The following is a 20,816-nucleotide window of genomic DNA, read 5'->3' as shown; positions in this document are numbered from 1 at the left end:
TGAGAGCAAACAGCAGTGACTTCCAATAGCATCTTTTTCATCCTTCATTTTGTTGAGCCTACCCAAGAGAGAAGCATGAAACATACCTGATTAGGACTTTTATTTCTACTTCCCAAGAGGGGAATTAAATGCTCACCTAGAATCAGACCTCTGTGGTCTGGAGAGCAGCATCCATTCAGTTTCAGAGAGCTACACCATTAATCCAAAGTGGAAGTGGGAAAGTGCAATTGTAGCTCTGCTGATGAGTTTATCGAGGTTAGCTACTAAGCAAGGGCAGGCCAGTATGAGAGGCATGGCCCAAGGCCCAGCTTTATGAGATTGCAATATTAGAAACTGGGAAAATGAGAATGCTTGATGAAAAGTGGGAACTCCAAATACGCTTTAGCTACAGAGAAGCAGCATTTTTTCTCCCTTCCCTTTCCCATAAGGTCTTCCAAAGGGGAAATAAGCAGGCAGGTATCCTAGCTGCCACTGTTTTGCCAATTTGTATCTCCCTAGAATAACATTTGCCACCACTTCCCCACTCATGCATCTCCTTTGCATCTCCAACTATGGACACTGGGCTTTTCTCTGTGGCAGCACAATGGAGCCAGAGTGGTTCCCTGTGGCATTACTGCAGCAGAGCTGGAAGTTGCCATGAGCAGAGCACCACCCTCATCAGGTTTTGAAAGGCCAGAGGGAAGATTATCACTCAGGGGAGCTCATACACAGGAGAAGCCAGTAAAGAAAAATTAAACCTTAATATTCTGCAAAGAATAAGGACATTGTTTTTGAAAATGTCAGCAAGGCACAAGAAAAACATATTTAAAAGTCAGCCACTGACACATCAGGAGTCAATTGTGCTGGGCAGCAAAATATTCAGAAAAAATATAAGATAAATATAAATATAGCTTACATGTTTGAAAGTAAACATTAACTGCTTTTCACATGCTTTATGGCAACTTCAGTCCTGTGCAGCTGTAGCCACAGCACTTTGAGAAAAAGCAAAACATCTCATTGTTTCAAACAAACATGAGCAGTTTGATGTGACAAACTCCAAGCATAAAATGAAAAAAATATTCCTAAAACTCCCACATTATACTGCTAGTAAACTAGAATTTCATAGCAAAAGTGAATAAACAATAACTTTTGAGGCTGGAGAAATTACCATCATGGTGATATCTAATCTCTCCCCAGAAGTCAAGAATTATGACTAAACCCTTCCAACACAGATACAGCCTGAAATTCTATGTCAGAAGTATGTCCAATTGCATTTGGCAATCCTTAGCCAAGAGAGAGGCTGACTATAATTGGATGAATATTTGAAGTGCTTCATTATTCATGTAGGAAGGCTAGGTAAAAAGTGTTTTGTAGTCCCAAGACACTGGAGGGTGTGTGTTATTGGGTAATAACCAATTAGGAATGTTGACAGCACTCTGCCTTTGGGATCACCCTGGCCAACGAAGCACCTGGGTGTATGTTGTTGTGCAAAGGCACACACCCACTGCCTACTGCTCAGTTTATTTAAGCTAGGCTTTCACCAAAGGAAATGGAGGACACCCCAAAGGATGTGTGTTTGACAACTCAGCTACATTCAGAAATAGTGCTTCTTCGTTGTTCTGTCTTCCAAAAATACACCTTTTTTCAGTAGCGTTTCTGAATTACTGATGCTACTGGTTATTGAAAACAAATTCCAGTTCTTCTGCTTTACAGCTTATAATCTAACAAAAAAGCAATATTCTTACTATTTCCAGTAAGGAAACACTGACAGCAAAAGATAAGCTTCTACCCCAGTAATCTGGTAAAAAACTCCACTGTGCTGCTATAAATACTTCAAACTCAGAACAACAGAAATCAATGCTTTTCCTTTCATGCTAGTCTAAGAAAAACATATGAATCATTAGTACAGGCATGCAAAAGATTTTTAACACTTCAGCATTTAAAAACTAAGAATCTTGACTCTTGCTCACAAGAACCAGAAATTCAACACCAATTCAGGTTATGATAGAGCAGTTCAACCCTATCTCTACTTCCCACAACAAGGGTAGAATGTACTGATGGTACAAACACTGAGCTTTATTTGCTCTTTTATTTTCTTAATCATTGCAATGAAAAAAAAAACACCCTGCCAATTTACATTCTCATTGAGAGCAAAGCAATTACTGTACAAGCTGACCAACACGACTTTCATACCACAAAAGAAACGCTCAAAACTCTTCCTGAAAGATTTGCTTCTTTCAAACATGCAAAATTCAATATGTTATAAGGAGAAACATATCTGTTTTTCTGCAGCTCTCATTTTCTGGCTTGTATCATATTTAGCCTGTCCTGTGGCACTGAGAGTACTGCAGCATTTTCTCTAAAATCCCCCGAATGCCCCGTATCACCAAGAAGATGATGTTTTGATGAAGCATCAAGCACGGGCCCTCGAGATAATGGATTCAATGGGATACACTTAAAAGATCATTTTTCTCTTTTGTATTGACTGCTTGCACTGCTCTAAGACAGGAAGGGCTTTCATTTTTTATGTAAGCTGCAAGACCCCGAGGGTCCTCTAAACTGTTTAAGAGGGATCAATTTTCAGATGGGTAGAAGGGGCCCAGCAGACCGTCACGGTTTGGAGTGCCTTCTTCCCCTCGGATCACCGACAAGTTCGGGCGAACCGAAAACCAGCTCCCAGCTGAGCCACTCCAGCATGGCAGAGCTTCCCACTGTTTGGGATTTGTGGTTAGCACTCGAACAGAACTATAATTTCTAGTCTGCATGGAACAAAATACGAAAAAAAGTTTCACAGAAGCAAAATAATCACAGGGGCTGACGGAGATAAACAGCAATCGAGCTGCTAAGCAAAGCAGTGCTTGGCACTGGTGTAGGGGCAGGAAACCATTGCCCCACGACATGGGTTTAATGCAGTGACATTGTTGCAATTACACCCAGGCAACCTAACAAAACAAATTTATTTTATGGCACACAATATTTCCAATTCAACATTGCAACATTTATTTTTTAATTACAGAACAAAGAACAACTTTTGGGGTGTGGAAGGACATAATCCATCACTTGCTCTGAAGTGACACACTTATGGCAAATGCTGTATATTATAACTTTCTATGCCACAATAAGTAACTACAAGCAATTTCTTAGGCAAGGAATGCAACGGGTTTGGGTGTGGTTCTGTGAGATACTGCTTATCCCTCCATCTCCCTCTGTGTCAGCAGGGAGCCAAAGGCAAGCCACATGTTGCTGCACTGGGACTTCAATCACTCCTGTTTTACATGTGTCTCACAGCTAGTCACAGCTTTCACCTGCAACACGCCTCAAGTGGAAAGAGTGTTTATCGTTCAAATATGGCCTGAACGAGAACTAAAATACAATTTTTAATTAAAAGAAATGGGATGTTAATAGGTCATTTAAAGAACAATTATGTCTACCATTTGATTGACAGGCTTCTCACATTTTATCAAGAAAACCCCATTGCAGTCTAGGAGGTAGAATTTACCTTTCTAAATTGCTGAACTGCAGAAAGGTACCCCATTGCATTTAACATTGCTTTTTGCAACTATCTCATCTTCTGAACAAAACCCTTTCATCTTCCTGTCACTCTCCCCCTTTATCTCTTTTAATCCTTTGCAAACAGAAAGGTTTTGATTCACAGAAACTGAATTGCCAGAGTTGCTCTCCATCACCGAATGCCTGTTCTGCAAAATGCAGCAGTGTGAAGAAATTGCAAAGATAGGTATTCAGTAATTAGCTTGGGTACCAGACATGGCACTGCTGAGTTTGCTGGAAGCAGGAAAAACGAGTCCAGGTGGAGCGTCGTGCTATATTGCTTTGAGCACTTGAGCTACCCAAGTGTCTACACACACAGTGCTGCACAGTGGAAGGACTGGATAGGAAAGTGACTGTGAGCCCACTGCTTTCCTGAAAGCACATCCCTACAAAGCAATCCACAAGTAGCAGCTACAAGCTCAGCTTAAATGCTTTCAAACAGTTGCAGAAGCCCGATGGTTCTCAGAAGCAGGCAGAAAGTGCCTTGAAAGTGCCTAGAAAAGTGCCCACATTTGCTGCAGAGAGCTGCAACTGTGCTGGAAGAGTCCTTCAGACCCAAGCTAATGTACACATCAGGGCTAGAAACAATTTATTTGATAACTGATTTAAAGACTCAATGAAAGAAATCAATGTGAATGAGTCTCAGAGGCATCCCCGAACTGATGTCACTAAGAGCAAAAGCAGTATCTGAGATATCCTTAAAATATGCTGTCTGCTTACCTACTGTAAGACAGCTCACCATTAACAATAGCCAGAAAACCATACATGTGTGGGGGGAAAAGGACAAGAAAGCAAACAATGTGCTTTGATCTGGTCAGGTAAAGATCACTTGTGACCTCTGTGAGCTCCGACTCCTTCCAACAGAGATAGGAAAGTGTGTATGAAAAAGAAATGAAGACAAAGCAACGAGGGACTTTAGTTGACAGAAGTAGGGTCAATGCTCAGAGCAGAATAGGGACAGAAAAAAAGATACTGAAAGGCAAGAGTCAAAGAGAAATCAACATCTTGCATGGTGTAGACAAAGGCAAAAAAAAAAAAGATTGAGAACAAAAGACAAAAGGAGAATAAAGCTTGCCAGATGACACTTGTCTGGTTATGATATTTGAATAAACTGCAGACTGGTTAAGTTAGAGGAAAAGTTCACATAACAGGAACTAGTGACATTCCCTTAGCCAACACAGCATTTGTGCCTTATTTGCATCAAAATGACTGCAGATAACCATTGAGTCCTGAGCAGTTTTCACCATTTCCTATGTAACCTCTGCAAATACATCCCCAAATGGCAAGCATACATGAAACCCAGCCAGAAGGTTGATCATCACCAGAAAGAAGTAAGCCAGAAGTTGGAATCTATATCCTAAAGCTTTAAACACACCCAAGAGGTGGCCGGGTGTTGACGGCAAAACTGGAAGCCAAATATGTTTGCTTCTGCAATTATGTATGTACTAGATGCCAATTTGCTTAGCAACTACATTGCAATTTATGAAAGGCCCATGAATTATGAACAGTTTATGTGGGAGCAGAATGAGAACCTTGTGCTAACACACTCCTTGCCATCAGGAACCTCTGTAAGTACAGCAAAAGGCAAAACAAGTCACTGAACCTCACGACTATGATTCAAACCTGGGCCCTATCAGAAGTGACCAATAAGCAGAATACTTCAGTGCCACTTCAGTTTCTAATGGGATTTTTTCTTATTAGGTCAGCGAGACCTAGAGACTCAGAATATTGTTTTATCTTCCCAGGTCAGGAAGAGTGAGAAATACTGCTTGGGTGCCTTCAGTCTAGCTTATGAAACCATGTTATTGGGCAGAAAAATACAAAAGTTGTAAGGTTCCCATCCACAAATTTCCATCCAAGGATTCCAAGGATTCCAAGAAGCCTTTGCAGTCAAATGATTTCTCAAAGCACAGACCCTTAAACTAGTTATTGACAACCTCCCCCCTGCTGGACCCCTACAAACCCACAAAAGCCAACTGGCAAAGGAATCCCAACACTGATTATATGGCTATGGATTTTCTTCTTTGCCCCCAAGAAAAAATGATTGTTACTTCTGAGGATTACTAGCTTCAGAAATAAGGAGCTGAAGTCTTTAGCTTTCTAACACTCCTGAATGTAGACACTTATTCCTCTGAACATACTTCCTTACACACTGTCATAGCTGGGCAGCCAGAACAAGCATGTAATGAGCCCCTGTAGCATCAAGTCTGCACATCTACTTTCCCTGGCTCTGCATATGTGCAAAGAGCTCTCCAACAATCCACTATCTTGATTTTACTGTCATTTTACAGATCTGAGTGCAAAAGCACTGAACAAATACAGGACACTGCTTTTTACCCTCCAAGTAAATATACATAAGCCCACTTTTACTGACATTTAGAACAGGAAGACAGACATCAATTTTGTGGCCCCTTTCAGTGATGATTCACCACCAGTTACTGACCACATGATGTGAGAACCTGCTAATCTGATGATGCTATTTCTTTCACCAGTCACCAGCCACAAGCTACAGCAGCAACTTGCTGACCTTGCAAGTTAAACATATTACAGGTCTACAATTTGAAAAATATTTACTTCTACTGAGGCAACAGTGATGACTGACCTGTGGTGATCATTAATTGAGGCAAAACGAGGTCAATATATACCCTAAGTTCAATATACATACCTAGAGCTACAATTAATCTTGGTTCAGCCAGGACCAGAAAATACCTCTCAGAGCTCTTTATTGACTGATGTGTTAAAGAGAGATCTCTTTAAAATATTAGTTGTGTAAATTCTCTGAATTTCTTTAAATAGGCATAAAGTATAGTATCATTCACAGTTCTGTTTCCATTTTCTTTCCAAATCTGTATATGTGGTTACTCTAACCAACATAACTGTACTGCCTGACTCCGTTGAGTCTGGTCCTCATGAATCAACAGTTGATTTTTTATTAATACATGTTACTGATGATACCAACATCATCAACCTCTATCTCAGTTACTGGATCTATAAATATTTATGCTTAGAGATAGTAATCTTTTACACTTTCAGTCATCATCCCAAAGCACTCTACAAATTGGTTTTTTGTTAACCTTGGTAGGAAGCAAGTGAAGCTCAAAGTTAAATCAGTTATCTTGGGTCACAGAACAGGTCAGTGAGAGTCAATGTATTTCCCTATCTCAAGCCCTCACTTTTCCTTGCCACAAGACCATGCAGCAATCAAATGATGAAATATAAAAGGTGAATAACGAGATGACTAAGAGAGGATAGATAACAAAGATTGAACTGACCCTCTGCCAACTTCTCCTGCCTATTTCCCTCCTGCCAGGAATGTTACAAAACGTTAAAAAGCTGTGACCTGGACCATTCATGCTAATACAGCAGACAAAGGTGGTTACAGCAATACTGAAAACTTTCACAGAAGCTTGCTCTTTCACAGAAGCTTGCCTTTGATGTTGCTGTTCTAGAAAAGATACAGAAAGAGATGGACCTCTCAGGAAGACAAATCCAAATAAGGAGAGTGGAAATGAAGATGCAGTAACACCCACTCTCTCAATATTTCCTTAAAAAACCCAAATCACCAAATGCTCATTAGTTAGAAAATTTTGTATTTCTTCAAGTTTAGCACAACTTAGAGCAGACTGAGAGGTGCTTTCCAAGGTGAGTAGGAAAGTTGTGACAGGGCTGCTTTCGTGCAGGTGTTACAGAGAGAGGCCTATGCAAAGTGCAGACCACCCTCACCTCAGCAGGTCTCCCACCAAGACAGAAGTCTCCAGTATGGTGCTTCAATTTGCAGAAGCTTGAACTAAGGGCCATGTCAGTTTGTTTTAGACATGGGGACTGATGATAGAAACTGACAGAGCTCTGATACAGGCAAGCATTGCTGCCTGACTCACAGCATGTCCTTGGAAGTCTACCTACACAACTTGTGAAGGATAAGTCTTTCTTCCAAACTGTCAAAAAAGGCCAAGGACAGTCTGGGCATTCTCCTAAGTAATTCTGTGCTCTTGATGCAAAATAAACCCTTACCAATAAAAAAAAAAAAAAAAAAAGTCAGTGTCCTAACTGGATCCAAGTGTGTGAAATTTAATTTCCCTGAGGGCTGAGAGTGAAGATTGGGTAAGAAAACTGGGACACAAATGGATTGGTTCATATGAAAACCTGAAATAGCCCAGGGCAGAAATATGGAAGCATTGTGAAATACTGTATAAGAAGAATCCATCTTCATATGCAGGGAGTAACTCAAGATGGGAAATGTAGCAACACAAACAGATACTCTAAAAGGTTCTACAAAGTTATATACAAGGTTTTAAGTGATTTTTTTCCCATTCTGTGGTGGGAATATAGGATGTGGCAATCCAATGCCATGGTATTACACAAGTATTTGTACCAGATGACTTGGATAGAACTAATTAAAAGTTCAGATGCTTTGAACATACGAGATAGACAACACTGCTGATATTGCTGATATCAGAGATACCAGACAGCTGATGCTTGTATGATCAAAGTTCTACATCTTCCCATTCAGCTCCGATATTCAGTTGAGGTTGTCTTAGCCTGGTACACAATAACTTTTGGTAGATGCCATGCAGACAGCATTAAGGCTGAGAGATGTAGGAATGCCGATTCCAAATCGATCGTGCTGCAAGATGACAATGCACTGGAAGGAGAGTAGGCTGCTTGGGTTAAAGTATCAGAGCTAACCAGCCAGTGCTTCCTCTCCGGACAAGCATAAATCCTAACACCTCAACCCATTATCCTCAAACTTTTTGGTGACCACGGGGAACAATGGCACTGCACGCATGTGCCTGAGCTCTTGGGGGAGAAAGGCTCCTTTAGCAGACCCTCATCTTGGATCCTCCTTTCCTGGAATTTTTTTTTCCTGTGCAGTGGAAAAAAAAACTATTAAAAAAAAAATCTTTATTTTCAAAAACCAAGCAATTAAAAAAATTTTGTACACCCAAGTCTTTAACAGATAGCTCACTGTTGCCAGGTATCCACCTAAAGATATAGTAACTTCAAGTAAACTAAAGGTTGTACAATCTGTGCAGGGCTGAGTGCACCAAGGTCTACAGTGGAGAGGTCTCAGTGGAGACAGCTACATAGAAGGACACCTGCTCCCTCCTCAGATTTTAATAGAAAATTGCTATTTATTTCAGCAGAGAGACCTCACATTAGGTCTTCTTGGTAGACAGGCTGATTCAAACTTAGGCTTCTTCCCGAAGCCTAAGTCTGGCAAATTGTGTTATTGAGCTTTATGAGACCATGTTTGAGGCATTGTCTCACTGGTTTCTTGGGAGAACCTGAAGCCTGTTGATGAGCTGAAGTATTCATAGGGGATTTTCCGTGTGAAAACAATAGATTCTCCCTAGTCTGGATTATAACTGAGCTCTTTGAAATTATATGATACTTGATTTTAAAATCAACTTTGAGGGCTTTTTAAAGCATTATTTTAGCTTCAGAATTTATAATTCTAGTATTACTCAATTCAAACCATCTATTAGATAAGCTGCTTGTCTGTCGGATTGCTTCACCAGGACAGCTTTTGCCCAAAACACAGATCGGTTCTGATTCTTTGGCTTCTTCAAGCATAAGAGCATTTGAGAGAAACCCACAATTGTCTTTCCAACGCAAAGGGCAGGGATCCAGCAACAGTAGCAAGACACTTTTACAGTCACACCAAGGTTTCTTTGGAGGAATGAATAGGTATCTGTCAGGAGGCATTTTACATGTCAAGGCACAAACCAGGTTGGGGAATCTAACAGAAGAATTATGGAAAATGAACCCTTCAAGCTACAAGTCTTTACCTGATATCATTTAAGGAACTATTTTTTAAAGCACTCTTTCCAATTCGTACTCCACTGTCCAGGAAGAAGAAAACAGCGAGGTACAAGATGAGGTGCTATTGACTCCAAAAGGAGAAGAGTACACTTGCTCCAAAGCAGAGACTGCTCTATCAGAATAGGTCTCCCTCACACCAGCAAGTCAGAGTGACTCCAGAGCTACTGGTTTGAATATCACCCTTTCAATCTCACAAAGAAAGATGACTCTGGTACCTGGCCCACAGATTAAAGGTTCATTTTAGGCTTCTGGCCCTTAGACTGCATGTAATACGAGTCAGAAACCTAATGACTTTCGTGTTTCAACCTGTTACATGCTGGAGCCTGCAACCAATGCCTTGACTCATCCCTGGAGCAGTGCTCTTTCAGGCAAGATAATCAAGACCTTATTTTTCATAGACAATACTTCATATAACAGTCTCAGGAGGTTTCAACTGGCCCAAAAATATCTGTGACACCTTCCTTAGTTTTGATGTCATTCACACATACGGTATTGACAGAAAAAGAAACACATAAGCAGTGTTGACAAAAACCTTGTGCTAAATTTGAGTAATGAAGTTATAGTCTAGCCAGATAGGAAACTGACAATGTCAGGCTTCAAGAAACTATTTGTATTAATGTCCAGATATTACTGGATAATTTTTACCTAGCACTCACTCTATATAGAAATGTACAGATACATATACACATATATATACATCCCAACTCTCCACTGGAAAAAAACCTCATGGCAAAATCTCAGACAAAACCCAAACAACTGTATCATGATTACTGGCATACTGCTTCATGCCATTGTCTTGACATTCAAACTAGTATAATAATTACTCTTTTGAAGCTGCTAATGTTAAAAAAAAAATATCTCTCAAGTTCTGGAAGTGGCTGGGAATTCCAGGTTCTAACAGCTACGCTGGAAATACTCATCAAGAGGTTCAAAAGACACTGTCAGAACTGAAACACAAACACATGTCAGAACGACTTGAAACAGAATGACTGTAACTCAGAGTTTGGGTTTTCTTTAAATTATGTTTGAAGAGCTTTTAAAATGCTTAATTTATTAAACTGGCTTTGATACTACAGGCATAGCTTTCACTTTCAAGTGCTACAATGGCTCAATTGAGCATAGAATACATTAAGCTTAAATTCCACTGCCAACAGACACATTTTTGAATGACATTTTAGTGTTTCTTCACTTGAAGTAATATACTCTCTCTGCAAATCTGACATGAAAACAGAAGCAGCAGCCTCTTATTCTGCATACACAACAGTGTCAGACACCATCACTGCTCCAACTACCAAAAAACCCATGAAGCATTCACAACTACTAGGAGCTGAACATGAGAAGCTTCTAAAAAAAAAAAAAACAACCAAAAGAACAGATTTGGTTTTCGAAGAACAGTTCAAGTTTTCCCAGACATTACTTCAATCTCTCCTGGCAGACCCAGGCTTTGGCATGGCTTCTTTTGCTCCCCTCCGCTGGACCTTCCTTGAGGAGGCTGTGACAAGAAAGGCCATGTGCCTCGCTGTGTGTACGACTCTCTTCCTCCAGCCCTGTTGGGAGCACTACTTCAGCCCACCTAACACTGTGAGCTGATGATGCAGAGGCAGCAGCATCAAGTGAAACCCAGGCTTTGAATGAAGTCACGTCCCATGAAGTGGGCTTTGTGCCCTTTGAAACGGCAAGTCAGAGCTGTGGGATCAAGAAACTGAATATCTCCCCCCTCAGATTGGAGAGAACACAATGGGCACACTGCCTGCTCTCTAGAGCAGGATTGCGCAGTGAAGGGCAAGGTATAGATTTGTACTGTGGACACAATGACTTCCTGCTGTCTCATAACCAACCCTTAGAGTTACAGTACCACCACACTGCTTGTCTGCCTGCACCGCCAGGTAATGCCCACACACACTGCTAAATGCACTCTAGATTTCTTAGAGATGCACTCTTGTTTTAGCTACTCTACAGGCACATTTGCTCACACGTGCAGCAGTTCTCTGACTGCTTAATACCAGTGAGCTACCAGAGTCACAAATACTTCATTCAAAAGGTACATGAGAGTTAAGAGCCTAATTATTTAAAAAGTCCTAAGATTCTATAAAAAGTATTCAGTTAATACTGTCCTATAGTTTATTTCATTCAACTTTGCCTTTGCCTCAAGTGACACATATGAGATGGCGTGTTGACAGCACAGGAGAGCAGTTACTGTTCCAAAAGAAACAAAACAAATACTCCAACACCCCCACATTTGGGATTAAACGCAGTATCACTACAGTTTTTGAATGTAACTAACCACAGCATGGGTGCCCTGGCATAAACCCAGAATCCTAGGTAGTAGAAAATAAGTGCTCTTTTCTCTCAGCTTTGTTTTAGTACACACGCATCAGGATTTGCAGAAGCGCCATTTGTCAGAAACACAGTGGAGCAGGGAAAGAAAAGTAAGTCTCTAACTGCCTACTAACAAAGAAAGCTAATTTAATTTTGAAACAAAAGGAGCTAAATTCATCATTCTGAGACAGCCCCAGGACGTCCAAGCACGAAAAGGAAGAAAAGGAGTTTGCCAAAGACATGCAGAAGAAGCTTTTTAAAGTTACCTGGAATCGGGATATTTTGTAAGCGTGGCCAAGCTGCTGGTATACATGTGCCCACCCACATCAATGTGAACTGGTGCGTTGGATTTTGTGAGTTGTGCTGGAGTGGGGATGCCTTGATTGTTCAATGGAGATGCAGGGGATCTAGTGATCAGAGGTCTTGACATATTGGGCCGACTGTCCTGTGAAAAGATAGACCTGGGTTAATGATCTCCTTTAAAACCTTACAGAAACCCCCAGTCTTGACTCAATAGGACTGTCTCATCGCCTCAGATTATTACTTTTATCTTAGTAAAGCACAGACAAATATTCGGCAGTTTTTAAAACGAATCCAGCTCCGAGAGTTTGAAATGGCCACATTTTAAATCAGTGGGGCAAAAGGCACTGATAAAATCCACAAAGAAGAAATCACATTCAAAACCAAGTTCTTCCTGAACACTATGCACGACAATCAATCCATACCAACAAAAAGGGTCATTCTCATTTTTAAGAGCTGATGAAAGCACTGACAGAAATCGATACAGACAAAAAGACCGAGAACAATATTTTCCTTAACTGAGACGACCCCAGGTAGAGTTTCTGTTCCTTCCCAAGCCCTCCGTCACTGCCGTACCACCAGAACAGGAATACAAACCCTCAACTCCTCCATCCTGCACACGCTTCTCTTGAATTCCCAATTCACATAGCACAGGAACAGAAGCAGAAACACCTGGACTAGTCAACTGCTCATGGACTGCAGACCACTGGACATCGACAGCCTTTGAGAAAGACATTTTCCATTTAAAAGTTATACGTATGGCGACAGCTGCCCCCGCGTGCCGCACATAGGCTGCAGGTGTGAGCGGCTCCCCGGGGCCGGCGGGCTGCGAGCGCGGAGCCGGAGCCGGAGCCGATGCTCGGCTGATGAAAGCAACTTTTAGTCACGGCGGGAGCGCTGCAGCAGCGCCGGGGGAGCAGCGGCCGCCTGCGCGCTGCGGGTGGGGCAGGGCAGGGCGGTGAGCTGGAGCCAGGAAGGCAGGCGGCAGGCAAAGTTGGGGATTAAAATAGAAATGCGTTCGAGAGCGGTTTTGGGACAACCCCGCTTTCGACTGAAGGACAGCTCCACACGGGGTGGAATCTTATAGGGATGCCCTGAGAACTAAAAGCCCTTGCAAATGACCGAGTTTTACATTTAAAAGGTAAGCAAAGCAGCGAGAAGTCAGATACACTTCATCACAAAACTCCCTTTGTTCTTTCAACACCGTCTTTCAGCTGCACAAAGTAATGGATTCCTTGTAAACATCTCCTCGGAGCCAGGCAGCAAACCTCAGCAAAGCGAGCGCGGCCATCACAGAGAGTTACGGGCCGTTCGGGCCAGCAAAGTCCGCCGCCGCCAGAACCAGCGTTTCTCCATTTTTCATGGCTGTCAAAGGACTCAAGTCATAAAGGCAACATGAGCCAGGTAATCGTCTGGCTGAAATGATTTACAGGCCAACGTTGCACAATAAATCCGAGTAGTATGTCACAAAAGGCATCTATAAACCACAAGGTACTTAACTAATTTTCCTTCATACACAAAAGCAAGCTTCGTTCTAATACTGATAAAAACTAAGGGAATGGAGAAAATCATCTAGTTTAGATGTTGGGGCGGGGAGGAGGGAAGGGTTGGGTTTCTTCTCTTTCTTTATAAGCAGAAGTTAATATAAATCTGCAGAAATACCAGGCTTAATCACTACAACTGCTGGAGGAGGTGCCTGCAGCGCAAAGAAGACAAGTCCAGACAAAATAAGGTACACACGCTATGCAAAGCTAATGTCTGCTACAAATGCTATGTGGTACAACCACCACCCAAGATGCTACTGATCTGCAGAGCGGTATTTAGCAAAATAATAAAGAAAAAAATTAAAAACAACAACTACAAAGGTGAAAGTAAGGAATCAAGGACTGATACAAACTAAGGGTGGGGGGAGCATGCGTTGGACGATCAGCAGGCCGAAAGCAGCAGGTCTGAGGAACACATTTCAGTGCTTAAAAGCAGACAGTTTGGCAAAAATAAAGATAAAATTATCAATGAAAGTTGAGACTAAAACGAAAAATAAATTCTGTAACTTGTACAAGACGGACACCAGCACGTCCCTTCACAGGATCCTCTCTGGCAGAAAAAACAGCTCTCTTGCAATTTAGTACAGTGCAGCACCACCGAGTCTGTCACAGTTTTTCAATTGGACACATTCTCTCCTGTATACCCTGCCTGGGGCTGCTCAAGAGAAAATGAACAGATTTGCAGGGTTAATATTGTAGTTAGGCAGGAACCTCATTCAGCATAGCTGTGATAGCACTAGCTGCACAAAATAGGAGAAGAATGTGTGGTATAAACATCACTGCCAGGATGGGAGATAGGTTGGAGGACCGTGGGCATTTTAAAAGGCAAAAGAACCCACAAAGCTTAAGAAAAGGGAACCAGTTTCCAAACCCAAGTCATAACCAAGCTGCCATTTACACAGTTTACCTACTAAAACTCCCAAGAAATAAAAATGCTTTACAGTAAAACCTTTTACTATTTTATTTCACCCTCCTTTTCAACATTTCCTCTTCAAGTTACCTGTGTTTATGTGTCTCATGAAACAAAGTCCTTCTTCTCAGTGGCTGATATTAAGCACAATAATGCCAACCTTGCTCCAGTCTGAGCCCACAAAGCACATTTCCCTGCATAAAAACAGTTCGGTACCATTTTGGAGACACTTTGAAATTAGGCAATTATATCTCTACTGCAGTTGCCCCAGCGAAACTAAAGCAAAAATGGGATTCAGAGAAGCAGGTCCTTTAAAAATCCCTTTTTTTTTTTTTTAATGTGGCACAACTCAATAGCACTGTCAGAGCATAGATCACCATTCAGTGCATACAGCATTTAACAGATCAGAATTATATAACTGCATTAGTTAAATCACTGTATTGTTCAGCTACGGAAAGGATAACACAGGGGCAAACAGTTTCTGAAGAAATACATGGGTTGCATTGGATTATTGCAAACGTGGAAGTGAACAAGTTTTGGTAAAAAGTGATTAAAACAAGGCAGTGCTGGTGACCTAAGCTTCTACCAGCTAATGTGATTACAAACACAATTCCTTAGCAAGAATTACAGGTGGAGAAGGGAGAGAAAGAAACTAAACGGGCTCCAGCAAGCTATCTGGAACAGCTGACAACAAAAAGAATCAAAAAGCTCTTCAGAAGCCTTTCTTGGTGTCAGGCAGGTGAGACATGAACCCAGGAATGGGTTCAGAGCTCAGCCACGGTTGTTCTCACACAGGAGATCACAGAGGTTGTTGTCTGCCTTGGGAACTGCATCAGCTTTGCTCATGAGTGGGGCACAAAGCATGGCCACCACCTGCACTGGCTGGATGGGCAGTGACCCTCCTGACCTGTCAACAGTCTGACCTCTCATAGCTTTCCTCCTCAAACATTTTATTATTTATCCTACAAAAAAAAATTAATAACAGAAAATACACTTTTATAACAGTTCCATGAACCAAAATACTTCAAATACCCTGTAAAGCATTTATCATTATTAATATCCAGATGATTCCCCCCTGCCTCCAACAACTTTTCATAAAAATTAGTTCCTGCTTTCACTCAGAATGAGTATATGACTGAAATGATGTAATGAAAAGTGCCAAAATCTATGTGCTAGGCAGGCTAAAGGCAATTAGATTGTCTAAAACTTTTCAGTTTTGGTTTAGCACACAAAAGCACTGCTCTTAGAGCAGTTTGGGGCTCCTCCACTTCCTTGTTGATATTTGAAGGAGTCTTTCCACAACAAGCAGCTCATAGGCACAGTTTTTAGAGTAAATCTGAACCTTTTAGAGTAAATCTGAACCTCACATTTTCTGCTCTAAGCAAGCCCTCCTGTAGACTCATCAAAAGCAAAAGCAGCCCTGCCTTAACTGCTCCTCCTGGGATTTACAAAAATCCGTATAATTTAGAAGCCTTCCTACCAAAGGGGGCCAAGGATCATGGAGAAGAGTTTACAAATCCCTTCTCCCGTCCCTGCCTTTTCTTCTATACCGTCTTCTCCCCAACTCCACTCAAAAACATTGCTAAAGAATAAGCCTTTATACCTGGGTTAAAAAAAAACACAGTAGCTGCAGGGCTGAGATGTGCACTCGTGCAACTGGTCTACCAAACGACAATAACATAGGAACCATGTCAGTGTTCTGGTAGCAAGTGGAAGGAATAGGAGATATCTGAAGAACATGAGTCATTACAATGTGCTTAGTGTACAAAAATCAAAGAGATGGGAGGCTTAATCCTCCTCTCAAAATATTAGCACAGGTGTCCTAAGTGTTATTTACACTCTGTGGTCTTGAGTAGAGTCATCCTGGTTCCCTTCTTAAGACAGAAACCTTGACAAAAACCGTGCCACTACAAGACAACCTAAGCTCAGGCACAGAAGGACCGGCATTCAAGTACAAACCGTCAGCTTGACTCACTGGACTGTGAGGATCATTTTAGTTTGCAGGTCAAGACACTGCTGGCTGGAATTATTTTAGCCAGTGTCTTTCCTGTAAGCCAGCCCAGGTCAACCAGAAGTGTATATGCTACTCAGTAGCATATATATTCCCTGTCAAAGCCCCAGCAATTATTACTGCTGAGAAACTCGAAGTTACACATTTCTAATTCCCTTGGATTTTTTGGGGGAAGTGAGGGCAAGCTTATCTGTTCTAGACATTAGAACGAATAATCATGCAGTAGTTTGTTCTAAAGTATCGAATCCGTCTGTGTTCATTATCCTTTTTTCACAAAAGAGAGACATGAGACAGATGCTTCTCCTCACAAAAGCTTGGTACTCAGGAACAACTGGAAACAGTAGTTAACACATCCACATCAGCCACCTCCAGCAGCAGAGTCTGAACACATATATCCCACTGTACGGGGAATGAATCCAAAAGCAAACAAACTTCAGAAGCTGGCATCAAATCCCTTCTCCTCCAGTACAGAGCAGAAATCACTCAAGCGTCAGGGACATCTGTGTGCCTGCACTCTAAAATAAACAACAGGCTGATGCTCCGGGGTGAGATGGGGGAAAGTGCAGCTCAAGAACCTCATCCAAACCAGGAACATTAGGACTGCTCTTGGATTTGGCTCCTGCTCAAGTGTCCCCACTTTGAAGATGCACTTTTTTTTAAAACAAACATTTCATTAAAGATTAAAAAAAAAAAATCCTGATCACCACAATGCTTAGACAAGTACCCCCCCACTTTTTGAATTCAGCAAAAAGAGTTGCCACAACAAAGAGGCTGGAGAAAGCATTTATTCAACATAAACAATATCAGTATGGTACAAACAGCACTTCTGGAAGGTGTAGCAAGCAGGCAGAGATACAAAGCTACATGTCCAAGAAACCCAGGAGCTTATCCTGCTGGAAGGGGAAAATCCCCCCATGGGTACCTCCATGAGCTGGTGATGTCCTCACACCGAATTCTCTAGCTGTAGCTCTGGTACTCAGCATCCACAGATGACACCAAACTGTGCTGGCCCCTCAGACAGAGCCCTGTAAGGTGGTCAAAGATGACCATGTGCACCACACAGAGCATGCAAACTGCATTTTGATCTCAAGGTGTGCATGCCATCATGGTGCTTTTTCTTCACCTTCATTCTGAAGAGCCCAGAAGCACAAAGAAATTGCTCAGAACTTTGTCAAAAAGTCTTTACATGTAAGCACATCCATCCTTTTCTTCTGCTTCTTCACCCTGACACCAATGGTCGGTAGCTCCCTGAGGACATGGTTGGGCTTTACTGCTGCCACTGGGTCTGCAAAACAAAGAAACAGCCCATTGTTTTCCCCAGCAAAAATATGCCAATTGCACTGTCATGTTTTGCCTTTCATCAATATAATACAACTGCCCTTGCTCTCACAGCTGCAAGGTTTAGGATTGCTGACTCTGAACATTAGGAATTATGTTTATAAGGCAAAACTCCAGAACAATTGTGTCTGAGCATCACATGAAAAACAGGCCCAAAACACAATCAGCTGCAATTCAATGCCACAGTAAGCTAAGACACCAGGTCCTCTGAGACTCAATAGTAGTACTAGATTTATTATTCTAAATCTCTAAAGCTTCATTTTAAACCCTGAATGTCTGTCAATATACAACAGAAGGTCAAATTATCCTGTGCAAGACTGTCAAATACAATGGAGAGCTTGAGAAGCAGGAAGGTTTTCTGGATATGCTGAGCCACCAAACTGCAGAAGATCTACTATGCCAAGCAGCTGCTCACTCCTCACACCACAAGTGCCATGCTTGGGGCACTCAGTATTATTTGCAGAAATACATGCAGCAATGCATTTTAGAAAGGTGGGTGTCACAAGGCCACCTGAGAGAGGGGACAGAGATACCCAGAAGGGTCCCTCATAGCCAGAGTGTAGGGTATAGTTCATCGTGAAACAAAAACCGTGGCCAAAACTCTTTCCTGAAGGTGTCAGGAACAGTACTGGGCTGTCCTGTGTGTATCCTGAAATAGTCCAAACACAGATCAAGCCTACAAAGGGGATAACCGCACCTCTGGTCACACCAGAGTGGCTATAGCAGTGGTGACTGGAGCACTTACCTGAGGGGACAATTTTAACTGGTACATTCTCCTTGTCCCAGAGTCACTGGCCCTGGAGTGGAGCGCTGATCTGGCCCCTCAAGACAGGGGTTCCTTGCAGCACATCCCAAATTCTGGCTGCTTTCAGCCTTCTCCTCCTTGAGATGCTGGCACTGCAGAGCACATGCACATGCTAAATGCTGCAAGCGCTGGAGAGATGTGGTGGCATTTCCTTGGTAAAATGAGCCTTGCTGGGATTTCAGAGCTGACCAGGACCTAGAATAAATGACACATGTGCAGAGAACCAAATGCAAGGCAAGGGGCTGAAGGAAGCGAGGTATTTGTGCTGAGTGGAGAAAGCTGTCTACCTGGAGACGTAGGACAGTTAAAAACCACCCTTGTGCAAGAGCTTGGAGGCACCTTGATAATTCCAGAGCCCAGGAGCCAAGTCTATAGCACACAACTAGCTTGAGCAGAACAGCTCTAACCACACTTTCATCAGAAACTTGTCATTGAGCCCTTAAGAAAAATCTTTAAGTGGAGAAAAAGAATTAATGGATAATGGCAGAAGTCAAATGAAGGCCTGTGCTCACACCAATACATCAGTAAAGGCGAGTCCAAAAACCTGGCAAAGTTTACAGAGACAGGAGGTATCTTCTCAAGTGCTTATAAAGTTCTCTGAAAACCTCCCTAAGCCTTGAAACTGCAGACAAAAGTTTAATACCTCCCTCAAAATATTTTATAAGTTTGCACTCTTTATGGAAGATTAACTCAGCCCCTTGCTTGTTTGGGTGAGTAGTGCTGAGGTCAGCCCAAATGTTGTCATTTATTACATCCCTGTTCTTCTGCACTGCCTATCCATTTCTTCCTTGGGTCAAGCATAACTCTTCTGCTGGAGGTGGCTGATGTGCACACTTGCTGTGCTTGGGTCAAGCAAGTGGCAAACATAGCCAGCACACAATCTGACTGAAGCCCCTAACACAAGCAGGATCTTTGGAATACATCCAACCCACTGTATTATTAAAAAAACCAAATGAAACTTGGAGGTCCAGCCCAGATTCACTACCCCCAAACACAAACACTTTGGCTTTCACGATGGAAGGAGAACTTCTATAGCCTTTAGAGGTGCCGATTCAATTATCACTCAGCAAAAGTGTCCATTTAATTTACAAGCAAAACCGGATTTGAAAGCTGCTCCCAGTTAGTGCACAGCACACCACTGCCCACCTGACACTGTAATAACAGGGTGTTCACCCCAGGATGCAGCAGGCAAAAACATCCCCTAACCATGCTGGAGGACACAGATGCAGGAGGACATGGGACCAAAGGTAACAGACTTGCCGTGACACTGCTAAGGGTGTCCTGTGATATGGGCAGACTGGACAGCTGGCATTTCAGGCCACTTGCTCCACCAAGGGCTTGTCTGTTCTGCACCAGCATCTACTCAAATCAGCAATGAAACTGAGGTAGCAGTGACCAAATGAAAGCGGGAACTCCCCAGCCTGAGCTGGACATGACCAGTTGAAAATATTTTATAAGGTACACAATGCAGTTCTTCAGTCACCTTCACTCAAACTTCTTTATTCTCACTTACAAGAGGAGACAAGTATCCCATCAGATGCTGTAGAAACAAGCCAGTAAGTACAAAGAGCTCCCTTGCCTGAGCACAGAGCAACTGCAGTCACTGTGGACACTTAAAAAAAAAAAAAGAAAAAAAAAAGGAAACAGTATTAAAAGATGAGCAGTCCCTGGGAAAGGCTTCCAGGTCTGAAGAGCCTTCAGCAGCCTGGCAGCCCTGCCCACAACACTACAGCTTGATACTAAAGTCTTTGCTTCTACTGCCCTGAGGACAGTTTCATTTACTTTCCTTTAAACCTGGAAAATAGGTTGCTCTTCTTCTCGTACCTCTATCAAACCTCAGGTAGCAGAGAAAATGTGAATTTACTTGTACTTCATAGGAAAGCAAGCACACACAAAGGGAGTTTCACCTTTTGCAAAGGGCAGAGATGACAGATTACTTCCCCACCATACAAGGCTTCCCTCATTCCAGTGCAAAGCATAGATCCAAATATCTTGGACCACTTCATCCCTGCTGCAAGAGGTTTTGCATGCCAGCTACTTTGCAGATAGCATACCTAAATTCTCTGGGGCTCCATTCAGAGTCTACACCTCCTCCCTGAAAGAGGCAGCCACTCAGTCAGCTCTCCCCATTCCCAGGGAATAGCCCAGCACAGAGCAGTCAACAGCTCCCACTGCCTCTGCGAGGGATGCAGCATCTGCCAGCTCATCTCCTGCACCAGTGAAGGCAGGAATGTGACA

The 20,816-nt window shown here is 42.4% G+C and overlaps 1 protein-coding gene across 6 annotated transcripts in view; it reads right to left on the bottom strand.

Moving 5' to 3' along the window:
- Positions 1-20,816, bottom strand: part of KCTD1 (potassium channel tetramerization domain containing 1) — a 100,669-nt gene that overhangs the window by 21,007 nt on the left and 58,846 nt on the right. For 4 of the 6 annotated variants that reach the window (XM_068190248.1, XM_068190214.1, XM_068190237.1 and 1 more), the window contains exon 2: positions 11,937-12,115. In XM_068190248.1, coding sequence (XP_068046349.1) covers positions 11,937-12,100 — 164 coding nt within the window. In that variant the 5' untranslated portion in view covers positions 12,101-12,115. Of the gene's footprint in view, positions 1-11,936; positions 12,116-12,567; positions 12,763-20,816 lie in introns of those variants that run through there. The other 2 variants (XM_068190222.1, XM_068190229.1) reach the window with 2 other exon arrangements.

The sequence above is a fragment of the Anomalospiza imberbis genome, chromosome 1, assembly GCF_031753505.1.
Source record: "Anomalospiza imberbis isolate Cuckoo-Finch-1a 21T00152 chromosome 1, ASM3175350v1, whole genome shotgun sequence".
NCBI classification, from domain to species: domain Eukaryota; kingdom Metazoa; phylum Chordata; class Aves; order Passeriformes; family Viduidae; genus Anomalospiza; species Anomalospiza imberbis.
This window is presented reverse-complemented; position numbering and strand designations above follow the sequence as displayed.